Raw genomic sequence first — 26,953 nt, forward strand, 5'->3', positions numbered from 1 at the left:
ATGAAGAATATTCAATTTTATAAATTTAATAAATTTTCAGTCTTCTTTTATTGGAGGATGAAGAATGGAAACACAATTTTAGTTTGAGGTTGATCTTTTGTACCACACGTAAGAGCCATAAAGCAGCCGGGCGGTGGTGGCGCACGCCTTTAATCCCAGCACTCGGGAGGCAGAGATAGGCGGATCTCTGTGAGTTCGAGACCAGCCTGGTCTACAAGAGCTAGTTCCAGGACAGGCTCTAAAGCTGCAGAGAAACCCTGTCTCGAAAAAACCAAAACAAAAAACAAAAAAAAAAAGAGCCATAAAGCAAGATAAATTCAAGTGTCAAGACTAGTACATATCATGATTGCTCTGGTGGATAAGTTATACACCTTTACTTTTTCATTAAAATTGGGCATCAGTTATTATCTCATAATAGTATCATCAAGATCAAAGACCATAGTTTATTGTATGCCTATACCACTGCAGGAACTTAAATAGAAACCTGCTTATAGCATTGAGTGGCACTCAGATCCCTTATTGTTCTTAAAGAGAATCAATCTTTTCATTTTTAAAAAAAGAGTTCAAAAAGTTTTTATTTTCCTCTTTAAGAGTCGCATCTTCCTTGGGTTATAAATCATGTCATTTGACTGAAGCCCAGTTCAATTCCCAGGGTAAATAACTTACCTTCATGTATATTATATTTTAACTTTTATGTCTATAACCATAGCCAGACCATTGACATTGATCTCTGAAAACAGGGAATATGCAGGGCAGGTGATGGGACTTCTAAACTGTTAGGCTGCAAGCCTAAAACTGAAAATGCACATTCCATACCCCAAAGTAGAGAAGACCAGTCTAAGAATAAATTTAACACTGGAAAAATTCAGCCAATAGATATAAAGTCAGCCATTATCAATAATACTGTTACTGCTAGTTTGTGGGCTGTGGACAAAATTCTCAGGAATACAGAAATGTTGTTAAAACTTGAACTCAAACCTTCGCTGTCCCTAAGGCTCTCTCTTAACCACCAACACAAGGAAAAGGATCATCCCAATGAAATAAATGTCTCACTTAGGAGAGGACACACTCATGACTATCCTCAGTTACAGAAGAAGAAAGACTAATCCATTAAAGGAAAAACTCTACTTAGACATGCTTTACATGCAGTCTTAAGTCACTTCTGGAAGCAGTATGAAATCCAGGGAGGAAAGTTTCTATTTAGAGTAGTTATGGTGGGATTACCAGCAATCACTAGATAAGACAAGAATAAGATGTTACATCCCATAATTATTTACAATTGCCATTGATTGCTTCCAGGGGTGGTGTGACTATTGCCTCACAGATAATTCTGAAGAGAGCCTGATGATGTGGAAAACCTATGATTTCATCTTCATGTTTCCCACCCCTGCGGAAAATGCTATGTTATTACCCGTGGTCATTTAATGATTCAATTTAACACAGGAAAAAACACCTGAGAACTAGTCTCCACTTAGTAGGCTTTGGAGAAGCAATAATTAAAGGACATTTCTTTTAATTAAAGCTAGCTGAAAACTCCTCAACAGTTTCTATGTAATTTGAAACAACGTGTTTCCAGGAGTGAGTGTAATAACACCTATTGCTTTGATTGACAGATTGCTTGCCAGACTCGAGAAGTGGCTCAATATCAAAAACGCAGATGATGTGGGAGAGTTTCACCAGTAGCTGGGGTACTATGCACATCACACAGTCTTGGGTTCTCTCTGGAAATGCTAGGCAGGCTGAGACTCATGGAGGCCAAATACCACATACATTTGGAGAGATACAAAGGAAAGCACTGCGGCCAGAACATGTTTGAGTCATCATTACTTATCTGTCTATGGTGTTAGATTCCCAGGTCCAGGGTGAGCAGCAGAGGCAAGAGCATCAATAGATTGAGTAGAATTGAACTTTGGAGATTCCCATCACTTTAAATAATGGCCTTGTTATTTCCAAGCTATGAGAGACCTTGGTCCAATCAGTTAACCACTCTGTGTCACAGACTTCTCATCTGTTAATGATGATAGTAAGTAGCTTCGCTCAGAAGATTGTTTATGAGAATTGAAGAGCTTTAACTTTAAAAAGCTTTTCACGCTACTAATGCTTGATGGGGAAAGATGTGTTTCCATGCTCACAATGGAAAAAAATATGGTTCTATTTATTTTACTTAATGGACAGACAAGCTAGAATTCACAAACAATAGTGTGCAATGCCTTTGAAAGGTGATGATTTTGTGACATTGGGTGGGCACAGCTTTAGCAATATACTTCTAAAATAGAATCCTTCTCTAAAGGATTAATAAAGAGGGGCAGACTAGCATGAGTGACATAGGGATATGGTCTGTCTTTCTTATAATAATGCTTTATGAAAATACGATCTCATGTAAGCTAGAGAATATGGTACATCAAGCATCTGTTACCTAACCATACCTTCAGCTCTATACCTTTCTTTGTCTGCCCTTTTAAGTAATGCTTTTCCTTATTTCTATTGCTAAGGAAGAAACAAAATTAAAATTAAAAAATAAACCTCCTGTTCTGTCCTACATGTATTGGCCCAGTTTTTAGATGGTAGAGGCAGGAGGATTATGAGTTCAAGGCCAAACACAGCTACATAAGAATTTTCAAGCCACCCTAGCTTTCATGAGACCTTGTCCAACTAAATAAACAAAGAAACATTAGTAAAGAAAAGGAAATAGGTAAACATCTGCTCATCTTTGAAGTGAAGGAAACAGAAAGGCAGTGGGCAGCTGGAATGCACCAGCCAGGTATCCCTCCATCACGTCATTCCAGAGTCTCATAAGAGGCAACGCATTTCAGACATGACTTCAAGATAACAAAGAGAAAGAGTTCTCTAACACTCGTTGCAGAGCTCATTGACTCCTAAACAACACTTTTCTGCTAATTCTGGGTTGCTTAAATAAGGAATTCATAAACTCTCCTGTGAGTAGTTCCTTTAACTCTATGTATAGAGGCAAAAGCCTGCAGGCAGGTAACCTACCTGTTCCACAGGCAGCTTAGAATAAACTAAGGTTTGCTCTTCTACCTCATGGCAGAAGTTTGGATACAGAATCTAACACTCACTAAATAAGATATCAAAATTACACCAGAATGTTCCAAACCTTGTTCTGTTTATAGATTTTGGATTGAGAATACAAAAGCTAAAATTAGCTATTGCCACTTGCTTGGTTTCCCAATTGAGCTACCTATTGCCATGGAGGAAACCACCTCTAGCAGAATAAGGAGCATGGTTAAGAAAGCTAAACTTATGATTTTCTTGGCTTCATTTCTGTTCTATATTGTCTCCATCCTTCTCCTCCCATTCTGTTGTTTTTTTCATATGCATAGCACTTTATAACATGCAGTTGGCTGCTTATGTTCAATAGACATTGCTATTTATCTGCATGTGAATTCTTACTATAAGTTTATTTGTATTTATTAAAAACATGAGGGTACATGCATAATTTTAGCACACTATTAAAAACAAGACATAGGGAAGTACGAATAACTAACACTCATACAAATGTAAATACCTATATCATATATATCTATATTTATGGACTGAATGTCTATGCTCTTCCCAACATGAAAATTAAAGTCCTAAACTGAAGTCGTATTAGCATTTGGAGTTGGAACATAACTCAGTTTAGGTGAGGTCATGAGGGTGAGGTAACCATGGCTGAATTTGTGTCCTTGTGATGAGCAGAAGAGAGACCAGGGCCCTTCTTCCTTCTACTTCATGAGGGCACAGCTGTGTGCAGGTCGTCTTCAGGCCGACACACAGAAACATCAGCTGTTCATGTCACCAATCTATACCATTCTGTCACAACAGCCTGAGCTGTAGAACCCTATGCTTGTATGTTTTTGACAATTCACAGAACGTAGCTGGAAAACTAAGTGAGAACAGGGCTGCTGGTCATTTTTCATAAGATAACAATAATGACTATAAGACTTTAAATGAGAAAGGTGGACAAGATCTGCTATTACATCAATTAAGATCTATTTATTTATACTGGAGACCTTTATTTGAATATGTAACATATGTGTACAAGATGCTTTAATCAATAACAATCACAGTGTCTTTTAAAAAAATATCTCAAAGGGTTATCTAAACAAGTAGTCTTCAACCTGTGGGCCACAATTCCTTTGGCAAACCTTTATCTCCAAAAATATTTACGTTTACTCTTCATAACAGTAGCAACTTGCAGTTGTGACATAGCAACAAAAATAATTTATTGATTGGGGCTCACCAAAACATGATGGGCTGTGTTAACGGTCACAGTCTTAGGAAGGTTGAAAACCACTAAGTATCAAAGCAATACTTACAAAGTACCAGCAGTTCACCAATATTAATGATCCATCAAGGGTTTATGAAAAAAAAAGGTGACAAAATGTTTAACAGTGTCTGAAGATGCTAATTTTCCCAGGGTCCCATCTTCTGCTCAGAAAGCTGATGATACCTTAGTAGGCCAGAAAATGGAGTCACACTTACCAGTAGAACCTATTTGGAACCACAGATTCCTGGATAAGCTGCCATCTTCTGCCAAATTCAGCAGAGCTGTACAACTGGAGAGAGAGAAGAAAGAGATCAACGTCTTTGGCCCTGGTTCTTATCCTTGGATTCATCCTGGCATTTCCAGGTGAGGGCATCACCTCTGTTTTCCAAGTCAGTTCTGCAGGTCAGATATCAACATCTCATGTTAACACTTGAGGGGAGTGGGACTAAGGGATCACATAATGTGTTGTGAATCATATATCAGTAAATAGTGACACAAATTGGGATTCGTACTGTGCTCTGCCTGTTCGCAATGCCTGCTGTCCCCCTTGATAGCACCGGCAACATGTAATGGGTAATATCCAGGGTAACATCAATACTTGGTTTCTGAAGATCCTACTAGGATACCTGATCCTAATGGAAACTGAGGTTCTTGAAACAACAAAAGATGGAGGGATGCAGAGGGTACGTCTAGAGGTTTGGAGAAACAAGTGGGGTCTAAAAAAAATAGCAGGACTCAAACGGACAAGAACCACATTACTTACAAAGGGGTGAGTGGGGAGTCAATGTTGTAAGCTAGGTAGGGCCAACATAAGAATCAACATGGTCTCTCTCTATGTGTTTGGCTGCAGAATATAAAGTCAAGGAGAACATACTCGATCCCAGAGGCAATGAGCTAATACTGGTCTTGGTTTCATTCTTTCCCTTTTATGAAATCTTTTCTCATACAATATATACTGACTAGTTTCCCCTGCCTCTACTCCTTCTAATTCCTCCCTACCACCAGATCTATCCTTTCTGTCTTTCATTAGAAAAGAACAGACTTCTAAGAGATAGCAACCAAATGAAACAAAATAAAATATAAGAAGATAAGGCAAAACCTATCATAGAGAAGTTGGATGTGGTATCCCAACTTTGGAAAAGAGTTCAAAGAGCAAGCGCATGGTCATAGGCCTACTTCCTCTCACTGCCAAGTGTCCCATAAAATACTAAACTGAAAGCTATAATACATGTAGAGGACCTGGTGCAGATCCATGCAGGCGCTGATCTTTCTGCTTCAGACTCTGTGAGCGCACATGTGCCTTGCTCAGTTGAGTCAGGAGGCCTTGTTATCCTGATGTCCTTTATCCCCTCTGTCTCTTACACTCTTTCTACTTCCTCTTCATTAGGGTTCCCTGGGCTCTAAGGGGAGCGATTTGATGAAAACTTCCCACTTAGATTCCCTCTCGCTGCTGTCTAACTGTCGGTCTCTGCATCTGTTCCCATCTGCTGCAGGAAGAAGCTTCTCTGATGATGACTGGATAAAGCACTGATCTATGAGTGTAGCAGAATATCATTAGGAGTCATTGTATTGATTCCTTTTTTAGACCAGTAGTACCTGGCTTTATCCCAGGTCTCTAGGCTACGCAGTCTCTGGTTCTTCTTGCCTTATCAGTGTCGGGTATGAATTCCTTCTTGCGGAGTGTGCCTTAAGTCAAAATAGGCATTGATTGTCAGTCCCTCAAGTCCTGCTAGTCTTTGAAAGAGCAAATAAAGAAAACTCAGGTTATAAAACCTGACACTGCTCAGACCAAGCTCTTACTAAAACTCAAGTTTTCTCTGTACACTATCTCATTCACCCCTTGTCACTCTAGTCCTGTGAAGAATAAAGTTATTATGACCATTTTATAGATGGCTACCCAGGTGGTAACATTTCACACGGCCAGACTCTCATCACATCCCATGCCACAAATGTCTTTTATTTCTCTCTCTTATGGCTTGTACCTCATTTCTACTTCTCATTTCCGCTCTGACGATCTCCATGTCACCTCAGGACCCTGTGTACCCAAGTGTCCTCTTATGGAAGATTGAAGAATATTTTTTCTCTAGGTTCCTGGTGTCCAGAGTGGTCAACCACTGATTAGGAAAGCAACATGTGGGACGTTTCTTTTCTGGCTTGTGCCTGGTATATGCTTTACCTGACCCTCAACGTCTTATCTCTGCATTTGCCATCTCCCACACTGAGTGCGTGGTGAGTCATTGTACTGAGTAGAGGCATTACCTGCCTCCTCTTCTCTTTCCAGCCACACAAACTGTACAACAACAACAAAAGGTCAAATGAATCACCAAGTGACTCACAAAAGCTCTTGATGCACGAAGCATGCCCAAAGAACAACTTACTTCACTTGAGTATTTACTGGCCCTTGGAAGAACCTGCTCATTTGGCCAAAACACATCCTGTAATCCAAAAAGGATGAGATGCCCGGCTGTTAAATCAAGCCACTCATTGGCTCCACTGTATAGTATTTGATCCACCAACTAAGGAGACTATGACATTTTGTTTCAAAGTCTTCTTTTATAACTATACTTTTACCACTCGTTGACAAAGTTGGAATGTTAAGTGTCCCCAGTAGGCTCACATGAAAAAGGTAGGGACCCTCAGTGACACCAGTGGGAGACAGTGGAGTCTTTGTATGGGGAGCATTGTAGGAAGACCATTAATCACTGGTGGCATATCCTAAACGTCACTGCGACACCATGGTGTCTTCTCTCTTGTGATGTCAGTCCATATAGTTAGCAGTGGTGTTCAGCTTCCCATGATATGCTAAATCACTGCTGCTGAAATCTATAAGTCAAATGATCTTTTCTCTTAATAAACTGATTACTGATTAACTTTGATATTTTACTATGGTGGTGAACAATGTTGTTAGCCATGCAAGGCAGAAAATAGGTATCTTGGGAGGGCTTCACGTTATACACACACAAACACACACAAAAAAAACCTCTTCTGCTTATGGTTGTGCAAATGTTTGTGTGTGTGTGATTGATGACAGGCATGCCACAGTGCTTCCATGAAGGTCAGAGGGCAGCTTTGAGTATCAGTCTTTTCCTTTGACCTTGTTTCAAATGAGGTCCCTTGTTCACACTTTCCATGTCAAGGTACCTGGGCTGGATGCTGAGGTGGATTCTCTGTTCAGCTCTTCGGCTCTCCATTGGAAGGCTAGGATTTTACAGGTCTTTGCTACTGAGCCTAACTTTGTGTGCGGTCTATGTATCTGAACTCAAGCCTTCATGTTTGGATGGCAAATGGTTTTCACATTGAGTCATCATCTGTGCTAGATCCATTTTCAGAATGCCAAAGCAAGAAGGAACCACAGCTTCCTTCACAGAAGCAATAAAGGAAAGGACAGCTTACTCTTTCTAGATGCTGAACCCAAAGAGCCTGGGAAAGCACAGCTCAGTTCTTATTCCAATCATACCCCAAACTTCTTGCATTTTGATACAGAGTATAACAGTAGCAAGTCTCCAATCTCCCCCCCCCTCTCTCTCTCTCTCTTTCTCTCTCTCTCTCGCTCTCTGAAATTAAAGTGGACATAATTCATGCCATGTGGTCTATATGTAAATATACATTAATATCTGTACTTCAGTATGGAAATGTAGAACCAAGAACCAAGACTGCTTAAAGTAATAATTCTGTACATAAAAGCTGGAATCACACAAGTTCTCCATGATGACATAGACGCTCTGAAGATCCATATGGAAAACCAGGCACTGCCGCCACGTTCCTAACGAGAACTCAGCTCATTGAAAATTTGTTGGGTGCTGCCTCTATGTTTGCTTTTTGTCTCCATCTTTTGTACTTTGCCCACTCAACCTGGACTCAGCCGATGGAACAGTCAGTTATTTCTCCTGATGTTGGTGTGTGTTGGCAAATGGCTGTTTTGTTATTTGTGAGCATTTAGAGGGCCCCCAAACATCAAGCATACACAGCAATCCAATCAACCAAGTCTGTCTTATACAGCTCAGCAGCATCCTTCATTGCTCTGTTTTGGGAAGCCACCCTTCACCCTGCAGTCTTAGGGGATGGGCCTTCTCCCCTTCTCCACACACCTGGTCACATTGTCTCTGTTATGTCTTCACTAACACTGCTTTTGTGCCAAAGTCTGCCTTGGGACTTCTGTCCTTCAGTGCTGATTTTCTTATAATGCTCACCCCCAAAATCACCTTCTCTGTAAGTCTTTCCCTATACACCAAGGTTCCCTCTGACCTCATCCTCCAACGATCCGCGGTCTAACAACACATATTTTCCAACTACTGGTCACATATCAGTATTTAACTGTTTCAGTATTCTTCCATGACCTTTCAGTAGCCTCATAACAGTGAAAAGTGGAATTCCTACCTAAATAAAATCATTTTTAAAAATCTGGGAAAGCCGGGCAGTGGTGGCGCACGCCTTTAATCCCAGCACTTGGGAGGCAGAGGCAGGCGGATCTCTGAGTTCGAGGCCAGCCTGGTCTATAAGAGCTAGTTCCAGGACAGGCTCTAGAAACTACAGGGAAAGACTGTCTCGAAAAAAAAATCTGGGAATGTTCTCCAACTTCTTAAAGAGACAGAAAACTTTTCAAAGGTCACCTATCCCACATTTCTGCTTTCACAAGTACCTAGAACTTAGTAGATAGTCAAGGTAAAAATACTGATGTTTTATAGTGATGTCCCTTTATCGTGAATACGCATAATAAAAAGCTCAGGTTTCAGTGCTTGAACAATTTATAAATAGGTAATTTATGTTGGGGAATATGTTTTGGTTCCATGGATATACAGCTCAAGGTCAATATCTTCAAAGAAAAATCTAACTATCAACACATTTGGAAGTCCTAAGGATTTACATGCGGGTCCTTGCAAGTTTATTCTTAGACAAGGCTGCCTTATATATACTGTGAATATTCTTCAAACATTTTCTCCCTGGGAAGTTAATTGTCCAGCATGGTGTTACAGCAAGAAAGGATAAAAACAACAACTCTCAGCCACTTATGTTAATATGTTAATTAAACCTGCTGAGTCTGACAGCAAAGTCCTGAGCAAAGAGAAGAGCCCTGACTTGGGCTCCGCTGCAGTGCAATGGCTTTTCCTGAAGAAGAAGGCAGCGCACCTTAATAACATTCATAGTGTTGGCAGCACCTAAATAAGATTTATTTCCCTCCCAGCCTGTCTCCAGCTCCAAGGTTTCGTTGAGTGTCAGAACACAGAACTGAGAAGTGTCATTACTATGTGTCACATGCAAGAAAACAGCAGCTGCTTTCTCCAACAATGCCAATCTTCCAGGAAAGAGAGGGAGAGGGATTTGGAAGAGAAAGGAAAAACATTTGAGCTACTTTTAGGAGGGCAATGTTGATGAGCATATACTCACCCTCTGCCCTGGACTCAGAAATAATGTTTATGTAGTCTTTGAATTTATTCTACTAACATTGTTTGAAATAAAATCTGGGGGAAATAGAAAGAGCAGAAATGTCTAATTGGCAGTAGGGAGAGAGTCTGATTAACTAAGAATGCTAGACAGAAAACCTTTTTTGACTAAAATCACTCTACAGTAGCTGAGATCACTTCCCTGCTTTAGCAAATACAACCTAAAGATCAAAAGCCCATCATTCCTCCATGTTCAAGGTTTATTGTCAGCTGTTCTGGGGCTGTCAACACTTCTCTTTCCTGCCACAACTCTCTTCTAGGGTTTACGGTGTGCAGAATTCTCACATTGGCTTGTTTTCATGTCTGCTTTTGTCTGTTGTGGGAAAGGTGATGATAAAGACACAAGGCAGCAGGACCAAGGGGTAGTTTCCTTGTGATCTCCAGCCAACTCTCAGGCATCAGTGAAGTCATCACTTGCAAGCCCCAGGAGCTGTGAGATGGATGGTGGACCAGTGGGATAGAGCAGACTGCCGCAGGAGGACACAAGAGTGGGACCCTGAGAAGGAATGAGCTGCACTGGCTTTGCAATGGCTTCACAATGACTTCCTAAGATACCCAAAAGTGTGACCAGAGAAGAGGATAAGGGCAGCCACTTTCTAAAGTCCTTTCTCCTTTTACACATTGGGTCAATCAAAATTGAGGGATTCCTCTCATTTGGTAGGAGGAAAATTCAGTTTTCTTGCACAAATGTTTGAAGCTATCACTGTCCTGGAAAGTCTTTCAGTATTCCCAAATCGGATGAGGCTATCTTCCCTTTAAGAGAATAGACAAGTGCACACTCACTTTGCCACTAGGAAAGTAATGGGAGGAGGCCACTTCCCTAGATAGTGGTACAGGGACAATCACAGGGAAGCCAAGAGTTGTGATAACACGATTTAAGACTTTGGCTGATGGTGTTTAGATGCCTTTCTCCAGAAGCCTCTTAGACGACTTCCACAGTCAGCCAACATTTTCTTGGGCTTCTCCCACACAGCTCTTCAAGGGGCTGAAGCTGCTGGCATGCTTCCTGCAGTAGGATCCTTTCAGGGACTCATGATTACTTACTTCTCTTTTGTACTGTGCCCTTGATGTTTTGGAGGCAGGGGGCCTGCAAATTGCACTTCTTGAGAAGCCTAAAAGCTAAGCCTGCCAGTTCTATTTATTTTGCCTCATCCAAAAACTGCCTTGGGGATGGCCTTGGGACAAAGCACTCATCCACCTCTTGGCTCTCCAATTCTTTTTTTTTTTTTTTTTTTTTTTTTTTTGTTTTTTTGATTTTTCGAGACAGGGTTTCTCTGTAGCTTTTTTAGAGCCTGTCCTGGAACTAGCTCTTGTAGACCAGGCTGGCCTCGAACTCACAGAGATCCGCCTGCCTCTGCCTCCCGAGTGCTGGGATTAAAGGCGTGCGCCACCACCGCCCGGCTCTCCAATTCTTGCTGTTCTTCAGCAAGAAGGAGATGGCACCTCAAGAGCTTAAAATAAATTCTTGATGCCAGACTGGAGGTGTTGCAAATATCAAGCTCCCTTTTCCCACCATATTTGACAAGAAACAGGTTTCAGAGGTAAGTAATGGTGCTATGGTTTTCCATGGTGCCAAGAGTTTCTGAACTCTCAACCTAGGAGGAAAATAAAGCCCACAGTGCATAAATTCGATCCACAAAGCCTCACTGAGACTGGGGAAACTTAACCTTATCTGGGTGATACTGAATATCTCCAGGGACAGAACCTCAACAGCCACCCCAAAACCCTTCACAATCCTACTTAAGCAGATGTTTCCCAAAAATAGACTCTCTTTTCTGGGTCACCACAAACTATGTATTATGTATTTGTTCAAAGTGCTAGGGTAGCTTATTTAAGAAGGAAAAAAATTAACTTATAAAGTCCTTAAATGTGGACTTCGGAGGGTGATTAATGTTGCTAAGCATTGAGGATATTGGGGGAAGGGGAAGCTTGAGAAGAATGGGTCATGGTGGGAAAATAAAAAGAGCAGCAAAATTAAGAATAATATTTGTGTTCTTTGGTCTCCATTAAGAGGTCCATTGTTACCATTTGCATAAATTAGAATGAGACGGAACTGATGGAGTCTGACAAGTAGATACCATCATTTAACAACTTATGGGGAGCTAATGGTGAATGGATCCAAGTACCAGCAAAGATGGAGGGCTGGAGCACCAGGGACGAGCAGGCAGGAGGTTTGGATGAAGAGTGAGAGAAAATGATGACACATGCTGCAGGCTCCATCAATCTCCCCCATGGCGGGATTTATCAAACCTGTCACTGCTTATTCCTGGGCTGTCGCTGACATCTGTCAAAGCCCCCTTCCTTGGAATTGACACTCTGAGGACGGGGGATTAGACATGGGAAAATAGGGTTGCCAAGGAAGGAAAGGTCAATGTGTGGCCATAAGTTATTTTGATTTGGAGATATTTGCTATGCACTGAGATATAAAAGCAATTTAAACAGAGAGAGAGAGAGAGAGAGAGAGAGAGAGAGAGAGAGAGAGAGAGAGAGAAACAGACAGACAAACAAATAGAGACAGAGAAATATAATTTGTGCAACAAGATTCTTAAAGACAAGTAAGCATTACATAGGATAGAAAAGAACTGACTTGAAATTATAAACATATTTCTTCTATTTCCATGAATCCACTCTAAGCCACTAAATAGGATTTTGCTGTCTATTCAAGTATTAATCCCAATGAACTGCTTTGAAATTTCCATTTATCTTTCTTCCTGTGGTCAATTTCTTTCAAATCCTCAGGAACAGATAGATCAAACTGTTCTGGGTAGCAATTGCCAATGATGATATAACCTGCTTAACAAGGTACCCTCATTGAACACAGGCCATCCCTGTTTGCATATGATGGCATTTCAGTTTGAGAATTTGTTTTATAAACAAGGATCAGGGTTGACATTTACCGAGCTCCTTGGTTTCTACTCTAATTGCCAGTTTTTAGCTTGGATACTTAAATTATTTACATATGCATGAGATTACGAATCAGCTCTCTCATTGGGAAATTTCAAGCACATGGAAGTCCTGCCAAATCAGCATAGTGTAGCAGACCCAACTTACTGCCTAGAAATAAGCAAGTGTCTTTTTACTTAAAGCAGCACCTCCAGCAAATGCACTGGCCTTAGGTAAATACCAATTTTGTTAGTGCTTATACAGAAGTCATTGGAAATTTTGTTATTCAGGTTGAGCCCCACTGGTCTTCTATCTTTCTCTCAGCGTTTTGACATTAAGAGGCTGCCCATCCTATACAAAAAGAAGTAGAATTACTGTGAATATCAATAGTTTGATATTTCATGGTTCAATGCCATTTTAATCAATAATATTTCCCAAGCACCTTGCCCTGCTTCATCTGGGTTCTAGTCATTCTAGTTGCATGGTTGCTTTTACTGAACGACTGAAGAGGCACTCACCAAGAACTGTTTGTGCCTCACACACTGGAAAGAGGTTAGTCTGTGGTAGGTCCTGTTTTCACCTAGGTCTTAACTGTGATTCTTCAGTGCCCATAAGGGGCTAGGAATGAAGCAGACTCGGTACACGTTATTATGTGGATTTCTGGCTGTCATAGCTTCAAAAGAGGTAATGCAGAAATCATGACATTTATAGGAAAATGGATACAAATAAAAGTGTATATTAGCTGTAAACTAAAGGATAACTATGCTATAACCCACAGATGCAGAGACACTAGGTAACAAGAAGGGTTCATGGGGGGACACCCAGATTTCCTGAGTATACTGAGTGTGAGAGGGGATGGGAACATGAGTAATTAGGTTGGGAAAGCAGGGGCAAGTGTACTGAAGGAGACTACTGGGAAAGGGAAAGGAACATTTTGGGCTCAGGTGAAAACCTGGCCCAAAGTAATCTCTAAAAATCTACAAGGATGACCCCAGCTAAGACTCCTAGCAAAAGTGGATATGTAGCCTGAACTAGCCACCTTTTGGGACTGGATTGGTGCCCAGCCCAACTGCCATCAGAGAAACTTGATCCAGAAACTGATGGAAACAGACACAGACCCACAGCTAAACATTAGGCAGAGTTCTGGAAATCTGACCAAAGAGAGGAAGAAAAGATTGTAGAAGTCAGAGGGTTCAAGGACAAAACAAGAAAACTTACAGAATCAACTAACATGGGCCCATAGGGGATCACAGAGACTGAACCAACAACCAGGGAGCCTGCATGTGACTGACCTAGGTACTGTACACGTATGTTGCAGTTGTGTAGCTTGGTCCTCTTTGGGACTCCTAATGGGAGAACAGGGGTTACCTCTGACTCTTTTATTGACTTTTGGGACCTTACTCCTTATGCTGGGTTGTCTTACCTAGGCTTAATGTGTATGGAAGTACTTAGTCTTACTGCAACTTGATATGCAATGTTTTGTTGATACTCATGGGGAAACAGCCCTTTCTTAAACAAAACAGAAGAGGATTGGATTGAGGGGTGGGAACAGAGTGGGAGGTGTGGACTGGAGGGACTGGGAGGAGGGGAGGGAGGGAAAACTGCATTCAGGACTAAATAAATAAATAAATCATTCATTTTTTAAAAAGAAAGAAGAAAATCATGATGTTATCTGAAATAAACCAAACTCAGATAAACAAAAGCTTCAGGGTGTCCTTCAGCGGTAGAAGTTAGATTTCAAAATATTTGTGTGCATTTATATGAGTATGTGTGTGAGAGAGACAAAAAGGGAAAGAACAACATTTTTAAAAATAATTTATTTAATTTTCAGCTCATTGTTGTGACGGTGTTTGATTCCTGATCCAAACTGACTTACTGACAGTTGTGAGCTGCCATGTGGGTGCCGGGAGTGTTTGAACCTGGGTCCTCTGGAAAAGCAGCCAGTGCTCTTAACCACTGAGCCATCTCTCCAGCCCCAATAGAACAAAATTTAAATTTAAATATAGTTTGATCATATTCTTCTCTTCCCCTAAGTTGTTTCAGATCCTCTCCCCCGCCCGACCTATTCAACTTAAAGTTATATCTTAAAAAAAAAAACAAACAAAATTCCAATACAACAACAAAACCAAGAAAACAAAACAATACCACTCTCCAAAAGAAAAATGAAAACAAAAAATCACCAAACTGTAACCAAATAAAAGCATACACACAAAAAAAATGTGGAGTGTATTATATCTTGGTCAATTACTCTTGACCATGAGTCCTGGAGTGGTTGACATACCCAATGTCACTCCATGGGAGGAAACTGATTTTCCCTCTCCCAGCAGGTGTGACAGCTCAGTTGTTAACCTTTATCTTAGCTAGGTTTTCGTACATTCACGCATTCATTTAAAGAAAAAAAATATAAAATATGATAAGATTAAACAAAAACTATCACAATCAAGTTAGACAGGGCAAACCAACAGAAGAAAAAGAGCCCAAAAGAAGGCATAAGAATCAGAGACCCACTCACTGGGTCTCACGCTCTGGAATCCCATTAAAAAACACTGAAAACCGGAGCCATAATAATATGCAGATGACCTGGTGCAGACCTGTGTGGTCCCTGTGCATCTTGATTCAGTTTCTGTGAGGTCATATGAGCTTTTTGCATGTTGTATCCTCCTTACCCTCTGGCTCTTATGCCTTTTCCACCTCCACTTCTATGGGGTTTCCTGAGCTCTTGGGGAGGGGGGGCATGTTGATGGAGACATTTCATTTAGGACTGAGTATTTCAAGGTCGCTCACTCAAACCAGGAAAGATCGCAATGCAAGCAGGAACTAGGGAGTTGCAAATAATAAAGGCTCTTTCTCGGCTCAGCAGAGAGATGCCCTAAGATGTATTTCAGGTGAAATATCCTTTAGTAGCATCAGACTCTTCCACTAGGGGAAGGTGGCTGGGAGATCCAACAGCACTGTACAGAATAAAGGGGGTACCTTACACTTAGAGAAAGTACTAGAGAAGATATAAGGCCATGTTAACCACTGGGCCAAGCTCCTGGAGTCCAATCAAATAATGGGAAGAAGGATAATATGAACAAAGGGGTCTAGAACATGATGGGGGATACCCACAAAATCAGCTGACCCCAGCTCGCGGGAGCTCACTGATCTAGACTGATAACTGCAGAAGCTGCTCAGGACTGAACCAGGTCCCCTGAATGCAGGTGACAATGGTGTGGTTGGGCAGAATGTAGAGCCTCTGGCAGTGGGACCAGAATCTAAACCTGATGCATAAATTGACTTTGTGGAGCCAGTTCTCTATGAAGAGATACCTTGCTTAGCCTAGGTGTGGGGTGGGGTGGGGTTGGGAGGAGGAAGGGAGAAAGGAGGGTGGGGGCGAGGCTTGGTCTTGCCTCAGTGAGAAGGCCCAGACTTATTTGAATTCCCAGGGGGAGGCCTTACCCTGTCTTCCGATCAAATGAATGGTAGGGTGGAGGGGGGGAAGCTGAGTGGGGCAGGAAGAGAGGAGGGAGGGGGAGAGGAGGAGCTAGGATTGGTATGTAAAATAAATCAATAAATAAACAAACAAAAGATACTCATCTTCTCCTCACTTCCCACCTTGAGGTGCTAAGTGCTGGCTTTGCAGCTTAGGGAAGGAACTAAATTGGATATGGGGAGTGGCTGGTCCTTTCCTCAAGGGTAACAGAAGACAGAACTGACTGGGTAAGAAGGAGAATCAGGCAGAGTAAGGGAGGAGGTACTGGAAAGGCATTGGGGCAGGCACGTAACTAAGAACAAAGTATAAAGTATAAGGACACTTTGGTCTGACAATGCAGCTATGCAGCGCATTATTTTATATATTAAACTTAACATTCATAAAGGCAAAAGTGGTACAATATAAACTTATGAACAAAAGAAATTATGTACTACAAAGCTGCCTTAAAGTCTTTGTATTTCAGGTACAGATCAGATCAGTCATTTGAATGAAAATATTTTTTTGCTTGTATAGCATATTAATTGTACAAAATAATTGGTTTCATTATGACATTTTCATAAATGCATAGACAAGACTTTGATCTGATCTCCTTCACTGTTATTCCCTCTTGTCTCAACCCTCCCTTGCCCCACCTTCCCAAGTGATCCCCTTTCAACTCGAATGTTTAAAAACCATAAAACAAATTAACATCTTCTGATTATATTTTACAGAAATAAAAGAAAATGAGAAAAATAAAAGGAAAAAGAAGAAATAATGGGGACCAATTCAGGGTAGTTGATGGGGTTTCTTTATCCACCATAACACGCATTTTAAAATTTTCTGAGTAAGTTATAAACACATGTACATTTCAAAATATATATTTAAAATGACAAATGAAGCCTGATTATTTCTCCTAAATAGCCAGGATGTCTGGACACTGGGCCTGTCATCCCGTGAAGCAAGGCAGAGGCTGAAGCTGCATGCTGCATGCTGCATGCTGAATGCTGCATGCTGCATGCTCCCTGCACTTTTGTGATTCCCACCTGCTCCCCACATGCGCACTGCCCGGCCACTGTCTCTTCAGTTTGCTACTTGGCCGAGCAGGAGGACAGTCCATGGCTTAGGTGGTTTTGGATGTGTACAGCGAAGGGATAGCCAGGAAGCTGCTTGAACTGAATGAAGGTCAGTGGCAGGTGGCCCTTGTCTGCAATTGCCTGAGGAGAAAGGCCTTGCCAGGCAGGTGAAGAAGGCAGCAGTCTCCACAGAAGCTGTTTAGCCCTGGCAGCATTCATGTTGACTCTGCAGCACTATAGTGGGGGTCCCCTTCGCAAATGGCTCCTCCAACAGAAGCCCTCACAGAGAGGCTTGCTTCTCCAGGCTGAGGTACATGCATATTCCTCTGTTTTGCTCCTGTTCCTCTTTCTCTTTTTTTTTTCTTACAGTCACATCTGTTCTTTGTTTTCTCCCGTTTCGAATGTTTCCCAACACATCATGTTTGGTGAGGTGTTTAAGACAGACAGAGATGCTGTTGGAGGCTATGTTTTATAGCACAGTTTGTACACTAGTTTATTGCCAAATTAAAATAAAGATGTAATCTGGCAGCCTCAGCCTGCTGCCAAGGCTTCCTTGGGAGGCTTCCTGTATTAAGGAACAAAAGTTGGGAGAAATGGGAATTAAAATAAGGGAATGTATGCCCATTCTCTTGTCTGTCCTGTTGTCACACACACACACAAAGTGGACAAGATGTCTTTTCTGCTTAAGCTGCAGAAATAAACAAATGGTACAGAAAAGAGCAGCACTCTCAAGTCCCTATAGTAATTGCAATGCGCTTCTCCATGTTGTCCACAGTGATTCAGTGCTGTACGATATCTAGAGGGTAGGGCTCTGATGACTAAAATTTGATGCTGTTTTAGGGTTTCCCAAAGGTATGTCATCTCATAGACCATTGGGAAATTGAGGAATCTTGTCCTGTATCAACATGAATTCTTTCTAAGAATTTAGAATACTTCCTCCACATTTTCAATTTGCATCTTTTCTCCTTGTCAATTGTTTGTAGGATGCATAGAATGGTGTGCATGTCCATTGAGTAGAGCATTATCCAGGCAACCATATTAACTTGATGTGCCAACCAGTCTGGGCTAAGGGATGAGATAGTTGGGAAACATTATCTGTGGAAACAACCATTTCAGTGTTTCTAGAACATATTTGCATTAGAACCAGTGGTCTGGGAAGATCTGAAAGAGGTACTTGGAAGCCTATGCTATTAAAAAGCTTCAATCAAAATAAATAAATTAAAGTTCTGAGTAGCTTACCAGGTAAAGGTAAATGCTTAACACCAAACCATATTACCCAAGTTCAATTTTGGGAAAAAAGAGAAGCAAAACCCACAATTTGTCCTCTGACCTCTACATACCTGCCATGGCATGTACATGGATAAAAACACAGCAACACACAAACACATATACACAGGTACACACATACACACACATAAATAAGTAAATAAATTTAGTACAATTAAAAACAAAACATTGATTTTTCACTTTGTCCTATAGACTAACCAAAACAAGATTACACTGACATCTTTGCCTTCATTTTGTGTCTCTCTTCTAGTGTGGATAACCTGTTAACTTTGCACACAGGCATGTTAATCTCTCAAAAAGTGGTTGTCTAATAAGGTGCAGGTACGTCATTACCCTAAAACCTGCAGTCACTTTAGATTCTGGGAACAGTAGAATGAGGAGGGACAGACAGCTTTCTCTCTGGCATTTATTATCCATTATGATGAGGTTACAACACAGATCAGACATGACATCCTGAGAGCCGTAGTGATCTCTTGTGACAACAATAATTAAGGCTTTTTGTGACTATCTTGCCGAATCAGAACTGAGTTAGTGATCAAACAGTGCACACCTTGACTATGCTTAAATCTGCATATCTCTTACCACTTGCCCTAAATCGTCTCCTGGGTCAATCCAAAGTTAATATCAGTAGGCAAATACAAATTCAGGGTCACTAGACCCCCATTTATTTGGTTCCCTTATGATGTGGGATTCCTGTCTGTATGCTGTGAACACAGGAAATAGAGATAGGTGGGGAAAGCTAAACAGAATGCTGGGAGAAAGGAGGAGGTAGAGAAAAGCCATATATCCCCCTGGAGACAGACAAACAGAACTTTATCTGGTAAGCCATAGCCATGTGATGATACATAGATTACTAGAAATGAGTTAATATATAAGCCAATAAGAAGCTGTCCAGGTAGCGAGATGTCTCTGTCAATTCTAGAGTTTTGAAAGTTGCTTACAATGCACTTCCTGTTTACTTAGGTAGTATTATATCCTTCTGGAGTCTTTGATGGAGTTGAAGAGTTATAGTTGTAGTTTTCTTTAGTTATGATAAAAAAATAAAGTAGATTTAAATATTGTAACTGTAATTCTTACTTGACACCTGTTTTGCTATATGTAATTTTACAATTAAAACCTTCCTTTTCATTTAAACAGAAAAGGAGAGGTGAAGTGGGATTCCCTTCTGTATGCTGCCAATACCACTTATTAATACAGAAACTGTCTTGGGACTGTACAGGGAATAGAGGTAGGTGGGGAAAACTAAACAGAATACTGGAAGAAAGAAGTAGGAGTTAGAGAGAAGCCATGTAGCCCAGCCAGAGACAGACAGATATAACTTTATCTGGTAAGCCATGTCACAATACAGAGATTACTAGAAATGGGTTAAATTAATATATAAGAGTTAGCCAATAAGAAGCTATAAGATAATGGACCAAGCAGTGATTTGAATAATATAGTTTCTGTGTGTTTATTTTGGGGCTAAGCAGCCCGGAAACCAACAAGTGGCTTCCTCCAACACCCTCAGCAATTTGGTCTCATTGAATAAATTCTCAGCTCTACTCTGCTTTCCACGTTACCTTTCTCTTTAATTGGTATATTGGGTACTAAAAGGTGAGTCTAACTTTGGGGGTCTGCTAGAGACAAGGCTTTCAGCCTAAAATCTTCTGTTTGAAACGTGCTTTTCCCAGTGGGGATATAGACAATCTCATCATTTGAGGGTGCTGAGGCTTGAATTTGCTCTTGCTCTCATTTGAGATGAAGTATCTTAACTCCTAGGGTTCCAAGATACCAGTCCCCCCCTCTCCAGCTCTCAAGTAGCTGCAATTGGAATAGACTTGACACCAAGGATACTCTTTAACACTCATACCACTGGGTTTTTTTTTTTTTTTTTTTTTTTTTTTGGTTTTCCAGCTTGAAAATGGCAGATCTAAAGACTTCTGGTTCCCCGTACTTGTGCAGGAAAATTCTTATAAAATCCCATTCATAATCATAATTTTCTTTTTCTCCAATCGGTTTATTTTTAAAAACATCTACTATACAACCACTGAAATACTGGATATCCTCAATAGATTTTACCATCTAAGAAAAAGAAATATCCTAAGCTATGAAAACAGCATAATCCTCTTAATTCTGAGGACATTTGGGCATAAAAATTGCTCTAAGGTTAAACAGCAGCTATTTGTTGGAAATTTCCATTGAACTGGAGACCAGTAAATCTCTACTGTTTTCCAGAAAGAAAATAACAATATGGTCAGCAGAAGTCTTTGAGGGCCATCTAGCGCTCACATCAAAAGCCTCCACACGGTGTTTGTGCACTCAGTACGATGCACAAAAAGGCATCTCAGACCTCTTGGGCATTCTTCAGACCACAGCTCCAAATCCTCTCTCAGGGTTTTAAAAGTCTCATTTTTTGAAGGACAGAAAACAATCAATGTCATAAAAACGAGGAAAACAAAATCTCTGTACATTTAGAAAAAAAGTATGCCCCAAAGTGCAAAGAAGATAGGAAGTAAGGGAAGAGGGAGGGGCAAGGACGCTGATCTTAAAAAAGCTGTGTGGGTGCCAGCGCCTTACCACGGTGTTTTATAGGACTCACTTCCTTTATGTTTGCTTGAGTTTGACATGAAACTGCATCCAGCAGATGGAAAGCTTGCTCTGGGGCTAAGATCTTAGCTGAGAGCTTGGCAACAGCAGCACTAGCAGCTGTTGCAGAGAAAAACTGATGAACAATACTTATACACAAGAACAAATGTTCCTCTTTCCTAAAATTCACAGATGCTGGCCAACCAATGCCAACATGAAGATCTCCTTGGTACCCAGAGCTGTGTCTTATAAGTTCTAAAAATTCCATGGTTTGTAAATGATTGCCAGAACTCTGATACCAGCATCGCTGACCCCACCTGGTGGGCCACAGGCCCTCTTCACTTAACTCCCAAGAGTACCACTGAGTTTTCAGATGGTGCCAGACCATTTCCCGTCCAGATAATGCCATGCTCCTCACACCTTGGTGTAAGTCCTGAGACACTGACATCCTTCCAATTCTCTACACACATGAGCAGATTGTCTAGTCCCACCACACAACTGATTTATCCTTAATTTTCTCTTGCAAAACCAGAGACAAAAGTAGAAAGACTATTTCTGTTCACATGTTCACTTCAAAATATCACCATTAAAAGTGAGAGTCCCACCAAATTTCATGCAAAGACTTTTTTCTATTGTTCCTGCAACATCCACACATGAAATCAACTGAAATTTTTCTATGATACCATTTGTTGAATTATCTGATTTTGAATTTCTCACATTATATAGAATAAAGATTGATCAGGATTCTTTAAGCTCTGAAAGCATAGGATTCATCAAGCCTGTCCTTATAAACCTTTGCTCTAGACCCTCACATAACCGTAACTCATCCTTATATTTTACTGTTTAACCCCAGAATCCATGGTTCAGAATGTATCAGCCCTGACCCGACTTTTCAAAGGCTTTAAACTAGGAAGACGACAGACAGCCTCATTTGCCATTAGACCAAACCACGAACATTAGGATCACCTTCCACAAGTCTAGTGTATTATAGTGAGTTTTGCTAACATTCTATTTTTGATGAAAATTCCACTCTGTAAATACTGCTTTCCTAACTTTATATAATTATTTATTTATGAGATTCTTCTTTCTCTGTTTAAGAAGAAAAAGTGTGCTCCTTAGCAACAGGTTTGTCATATTTTTGCTCTACTGGAGTAATTTCTTATGGCCTCTAGAGGTTATAAGCCAAAAGGTCACTAAACATTTATCATCTGAACTTTGGTTATTAACTTCATATAATTTTTGTAGGCACTATGTTTGTGCATCAGTAGGTTCCCTGACTTTTTAGACAATGCTAGATTAAGTCATATCTATGAATCTTCTAAGTCTGTATGAATTAAAGCTTGATGTCATTTTTTTAAGTCAAGACTTCAACCAAAAAAGATGAGGAGTCTAATACTACTTTCCATCACATGGAAAGTGGACCTGCAAAAATAAATAAATAAAACTAGCTATACAAATATATTTAAGAAAATGTTTTATTTCAAAAGAGCAACAAATACTGCTCACTATAAGTGGCTGAGTTGGGACCTCTGCCTAGGTGTCCTCATTCCTCCGGGCCTATCTACTTGTTCACAGTGATTATAGAAAGCATGAAGTACTAGGTCCTCAAAGGTTACATTTCAGGGCATCTCCTCTAGCATAATTGCAAAGGTGTTAATTTTCATTTATCCAAGTGAATCTGCCCCGCACTATGCCTCAGGCACCATGGGGTAAAATTAACTTAGAGCTGAATAAAATACAATAACAGTAGATTAAACGACAGATATCCCAGCTCAGTCTTCACATGTTAATTACACGAAACACATGGCAGCTCAACTCCAGAAGCAAAATTGAACGTTGTGTAAAAGTGTATCCCGGCTAATTAAGAAGAAAAAAGACTAATGGTAAACCTTTGCTGTTTTTAGGCTTAATGTGAGTTTTATTTGGCGGTAGGGCAGTATGAATAAAACTCCAATTCTGAGATGCTAGTTTGCTTGCTTCAAAATGCCCATGTCACTAGAGACCTTGGGAAATTGCTTACAACCTTTTTTTGCCTTTAGGAAGAACCCCATATATTGAGACCAGCCCAACAAAGAAAACACCAGTGTTCCAGTTTTCTTTCTGTCAAAAATATGACTTCAGGAAGAATGGATGTATTTGGCTTACATTTTTTGGGTCACAATTCATCCTTGAAGGAAGTCAAGGTAGGATCTATAGGGAGCAATGCTTGCTGGCTTACATTTTGGCTCACTCACTGGCTCATGCTTAGCTAAATATCTTACAGAGATCAGGCTCACCCTTCTCAGAGAAAAGACTGTCCATGGTGGAATTGCACACCCACATCAATAAACAATCAAGACACTCTCTCACAGACATAGACAATACAATCTTAACAATCCCTCAAGTGAGGTTCCTTCTTCCTAGGTGACTCTAGCTTGTGTGACAATAAATCTATCCAACACATTTAGTATCTCCTCCAACTAATGGAAACCCAACATTTCTTTAAAAACATGTAATATGTAAGCCATGATGCCTCTCAAAAGAATTTTCAGAATGATTTTGTAGAATAATTGATTGTATAAAAAGCATGCCACTATCTCACCGGTTTTCATTTGAATTTGTATGACTCAAGTTTCTCTCATGTTACCTACATGAATAATCACCTTTTCCTTTACAATTTTACATGTCAATTTGATAGCTTTACACTCTATGTTGCTGTTTAAGTATTTTAAAGACAAAAACCATGTATTGATATAGTACCTACATACTATAGATAATAGAGAACACTTAAGATGTAGTATAACATTTATGGAGTATGCACATGCAACTGAACACATGTGTAGTACAACTTCATCTAACGATTTAGAAGAAGTGGACTTCTTCCATGTTGCCACCAAGTGAAGGAAATCTGTAAGATAAAAGCCTTAAGAGGATACTGACCTCTGAACATCTTTCTCACTTTTTAAAAGTCACCCCCTGGTATTCTGAAACCTTAGTAAAGTAGCTGCTCTTTGGGGTTCTGGGGGAAGCAATAGGTCTAAGAAAATGATCATCAATTTACACTCACAAAACCTCAAATTCCGTGAAAACTGGTACCCCCTAAATCCGTCAGCATCTTTTACAGTGCTGAAGATCGACCAAGTTGTGATAAAACTTTTCTCTCTTGGTGTTGTGGAACTTTGGCATGTGAGGTTCACCAAGGTGCCCTTAGGTTACTTACTTCCCAAAGAATCTGTGGTATTCTGGACTACCCCAGTCTTATGTTTTTGCCCAAGTTGATAGGGAGTAGCAGAGTTTGGCCTATGCCGCTACTGTGATAGACTGACTTTCTAGACACCCAAAGTGAAGATCACTCGCCAAGGAACTGGAATCTTCAGTGCTATGAACTAAAATGCATATTGTCATATTAGTTTAGAAATTTGATGGAAAGGTGGCTAACATGGCATCCAAGCTATATACTGTTTCTCTATATGATTTCACTTGATATCTGAACTTTCTTTTGTATATTTTTCATGTATTTGCATATTTATGACAAGCAACCTATGAATTTCTCATTCACTGAGTCCAGGCTACTGCACAGAAGAAAAAAGGAAAGGGAAATGATCAGTGAGATGATAGTTCCAGATGAGTAAGCAGTGGCCTTTTCCGGGGCAGGTGTGTACCGCTGTGTCAAGCATGGGAAGTGTGCTCACCTTTTGGTCTTGACTGTATGCCAGAATCCAGTCTTCCTGCTTCGGATGGAAGAGCAAACTCTGGATGTAAAAGTTCAGCCGGTACTTTTGATAGGTTGCCCCTTCATCTGAGCTGATCAATAAACTGCTCTCAATCTCCGGGTCCGTGAGTAACATAATCTGCAGGAAAGCAATAGAAAGTGAAGCTTGCAAATTACAATACATGGCACTGAACTGGGCACCATACCACGCTGACACAAGATACACTGGAAAGAAGAGAGGCTCAGCCAGACAAGGACCTGCACTCCGCAGTGTTGATTCTCCTCCTTCAGACAATGCTTCGACACCATTTGTATTATTTGACGAACACAGCGGAACTAACTGGTCAGGAAAAGGAGATAAAATCAGAAGACCATACTCTCTTTCCCTTTATAGGTCTTTTTAGAAGCTGTTTTCTCTTTTTTTGCAGCTATTTTTCTTTTCTGTCTCTTTTTAAATGAAAATTATATTTTTTATTTAATTTTGCTTATGTGCACCCATGCATGAGCTATAGAACACAGGGGGAGGTCAAAGGACAGTTTTCAGGTATTGGTTCTTTTGTTTTATCATGTGGATCTGAACTCTGAACCTAGGTTATCAAGCTCGGCACTAAGCACCTTTACCTGCTGAGCCATCTCCCCAGTTCTTTTCTTTCCATTTTTTTTTGTTTTTTTCTTTATTTTTTATTAATACTTATTGAGCTCTACATTTTTTCTCTGCTCTGTTCCCTGCCTCTCCCCTCCCCACTTCAATCCTCCCCCAAGGTCCCCCATGCTCCCAATTTATTCAGGAGATCTTGTCTTTTTCTACTTTCTACTTCCCATGTAGATTATATCTATGCGAGTCTCTCTTACTGTCCACATTGTAGTCTAGATTCTCTGGGATCATGGTTTTAAGGCTGGCTTTCTTTGCTTTATGTTTAAAAACCACCTATGGTTGAGTACATGCGATAATTGTCTTTCTGTGTCTGGGTTACCTCCCTCAAAATAATGTTTTCTAGCTCCACCCATTTTCCTGCAAAATTCAAGTTGTCATTATTTTTTTCTGCTGTGTAGTACTCCCGTATAAATGTACCACATTTTTTTTCTTATCCATTGTTCGATTGAGGGGCATTTAGGTCGTTTCCAGGTTCTGGCTATGACAAACAAAGCCTCTTGGTCACAGCCCTTTCTCATGATGTAGCTCATTCACACTCTGTCTAGGAGAAATAAAAGCACCAGTCTAATTGTTTTCTGTGGAGCAAAGGGAGACATATGAGCATGGGCCCAATTCTTTTCTTTTCTGTCTTCATGTCCCATTTCACACCAACAGTACACCCTGCTTTTAGTTTGAGCCTGTGAGCCTTGAGTCAAAATCTGGGCTCTTGAAATTTTTCTGGTATAAAAAATGAGAAAAGATGGTTTTTTAAAAAAAATCAATTAATTAGTTTAATAAATGAATGGAACCTGAATCATATCTCTGATTCTGGATCAGTCTCTAAACAGTTCTTTAAAACCCATAAGATTTCTGTCTACCCCTAGGCTTTCTGATAAAAACAAAGACAACTGTCCCTCCCTCTTTAAAGTTAATCCAAGTGGTCCTATTAATCACCTGGACAAGAAAAGTCTTCTCAGGGAGTTGTATTTTCCATAGAGCTTAGAAAACAGTTATGGAGCCTGCTTAATCACACCGGTTGGCACAATGGTCTCTAGCCATTGCACCTCTCACTCTTGAGAGTGCCTACTTCAGTCTGTAATAAACACATCTATCTTCTACACGTGATCTTCAGCTAAGCGTTTCCCAAAATATGTTTGCCATATTTCCTCCTTACATTTAACCACTGATCGAGCATGCACAGGTATGTGTTCCTCCCACCCTCCAAATGCTTTTCTTTATGGATGTGCATCAGCTCCCCAGCATTGCTTCAGAAATAACCCCTGTGCTGTGAAGCTGTAACAGGCAATGCATCTTTCTGCACACTTTAAGTTCTTGGTATGCTTTTCCCTTTGCCTGCATCAAGATGCAAGCCCCTTGTGCTGGGGTACAATTAAACCCACCTCCCATGATAGGATGAATTATTGGCCTCAGGTTGCCATCATTTGTAAATCTATATGTTGATCAGAGCCCCCTGGTAGGCAGTATTTCCACCTCAGAATTTTGGTTGACAAAAAGTGACCTCCTTTGTTTAATAAGATTACTGGACTCTGATTCTGGCAGAGAATTAATACATGATGAGAACATGTCTCGGGGAGACCTCTTGTTCAGGAGGATGAGAGCCAAATGGAACAAGCACAATAGAATGTGACACTTGCATC

General features: G+C 40.5%; 1 protein-coding gene across 5 annotated transcripts in view; it reads right to left on the reverse strand.

Annotated features, from left to right (window-relative positions):
- The window catches only part of Sorcs1 (sortilin related VPS10 domain containing receptor 1), a 504,706-nt gene that overhangs the window by 158,125 nt on the left and 319,628 nt on the right, over positions 1–26,953 (reverse strand). For all 5 annotated transcript variants that reach the window (XM_038329254.1, XM_038329237.1, XM_038329246.1 and 2 more), the window contains exons 4-5: positions 24,642–24,800; positions 4,486–4,559 (exon numbers count right to left, since the gene is read on the reverse strand). In XM_038329254.1, the coding sequence (XP_038185182.1) occupies positions 4,486–4,559; positions 24,642–24,800 (233 nt within the window). The remainder of the gene's footprint in view (positions 1–4,485; positions 4,560–24,641; positions 24,801–26,953) is intronic.

This window comes from Arvicola amphibius, chromosome 1 (assembly GCF_903992535.2).
Source record: "Arvicola amphibius chromosome 1, mArvAmp1.2, whole genome shotgun sequence".
In the NCBI taxonomy this organism is placed as follows: Eukaryota; Metazoa; Chordata; class Mammalia; order Rodentia; family Cricetidae; genus Arvicola; species Arvicola amphibius.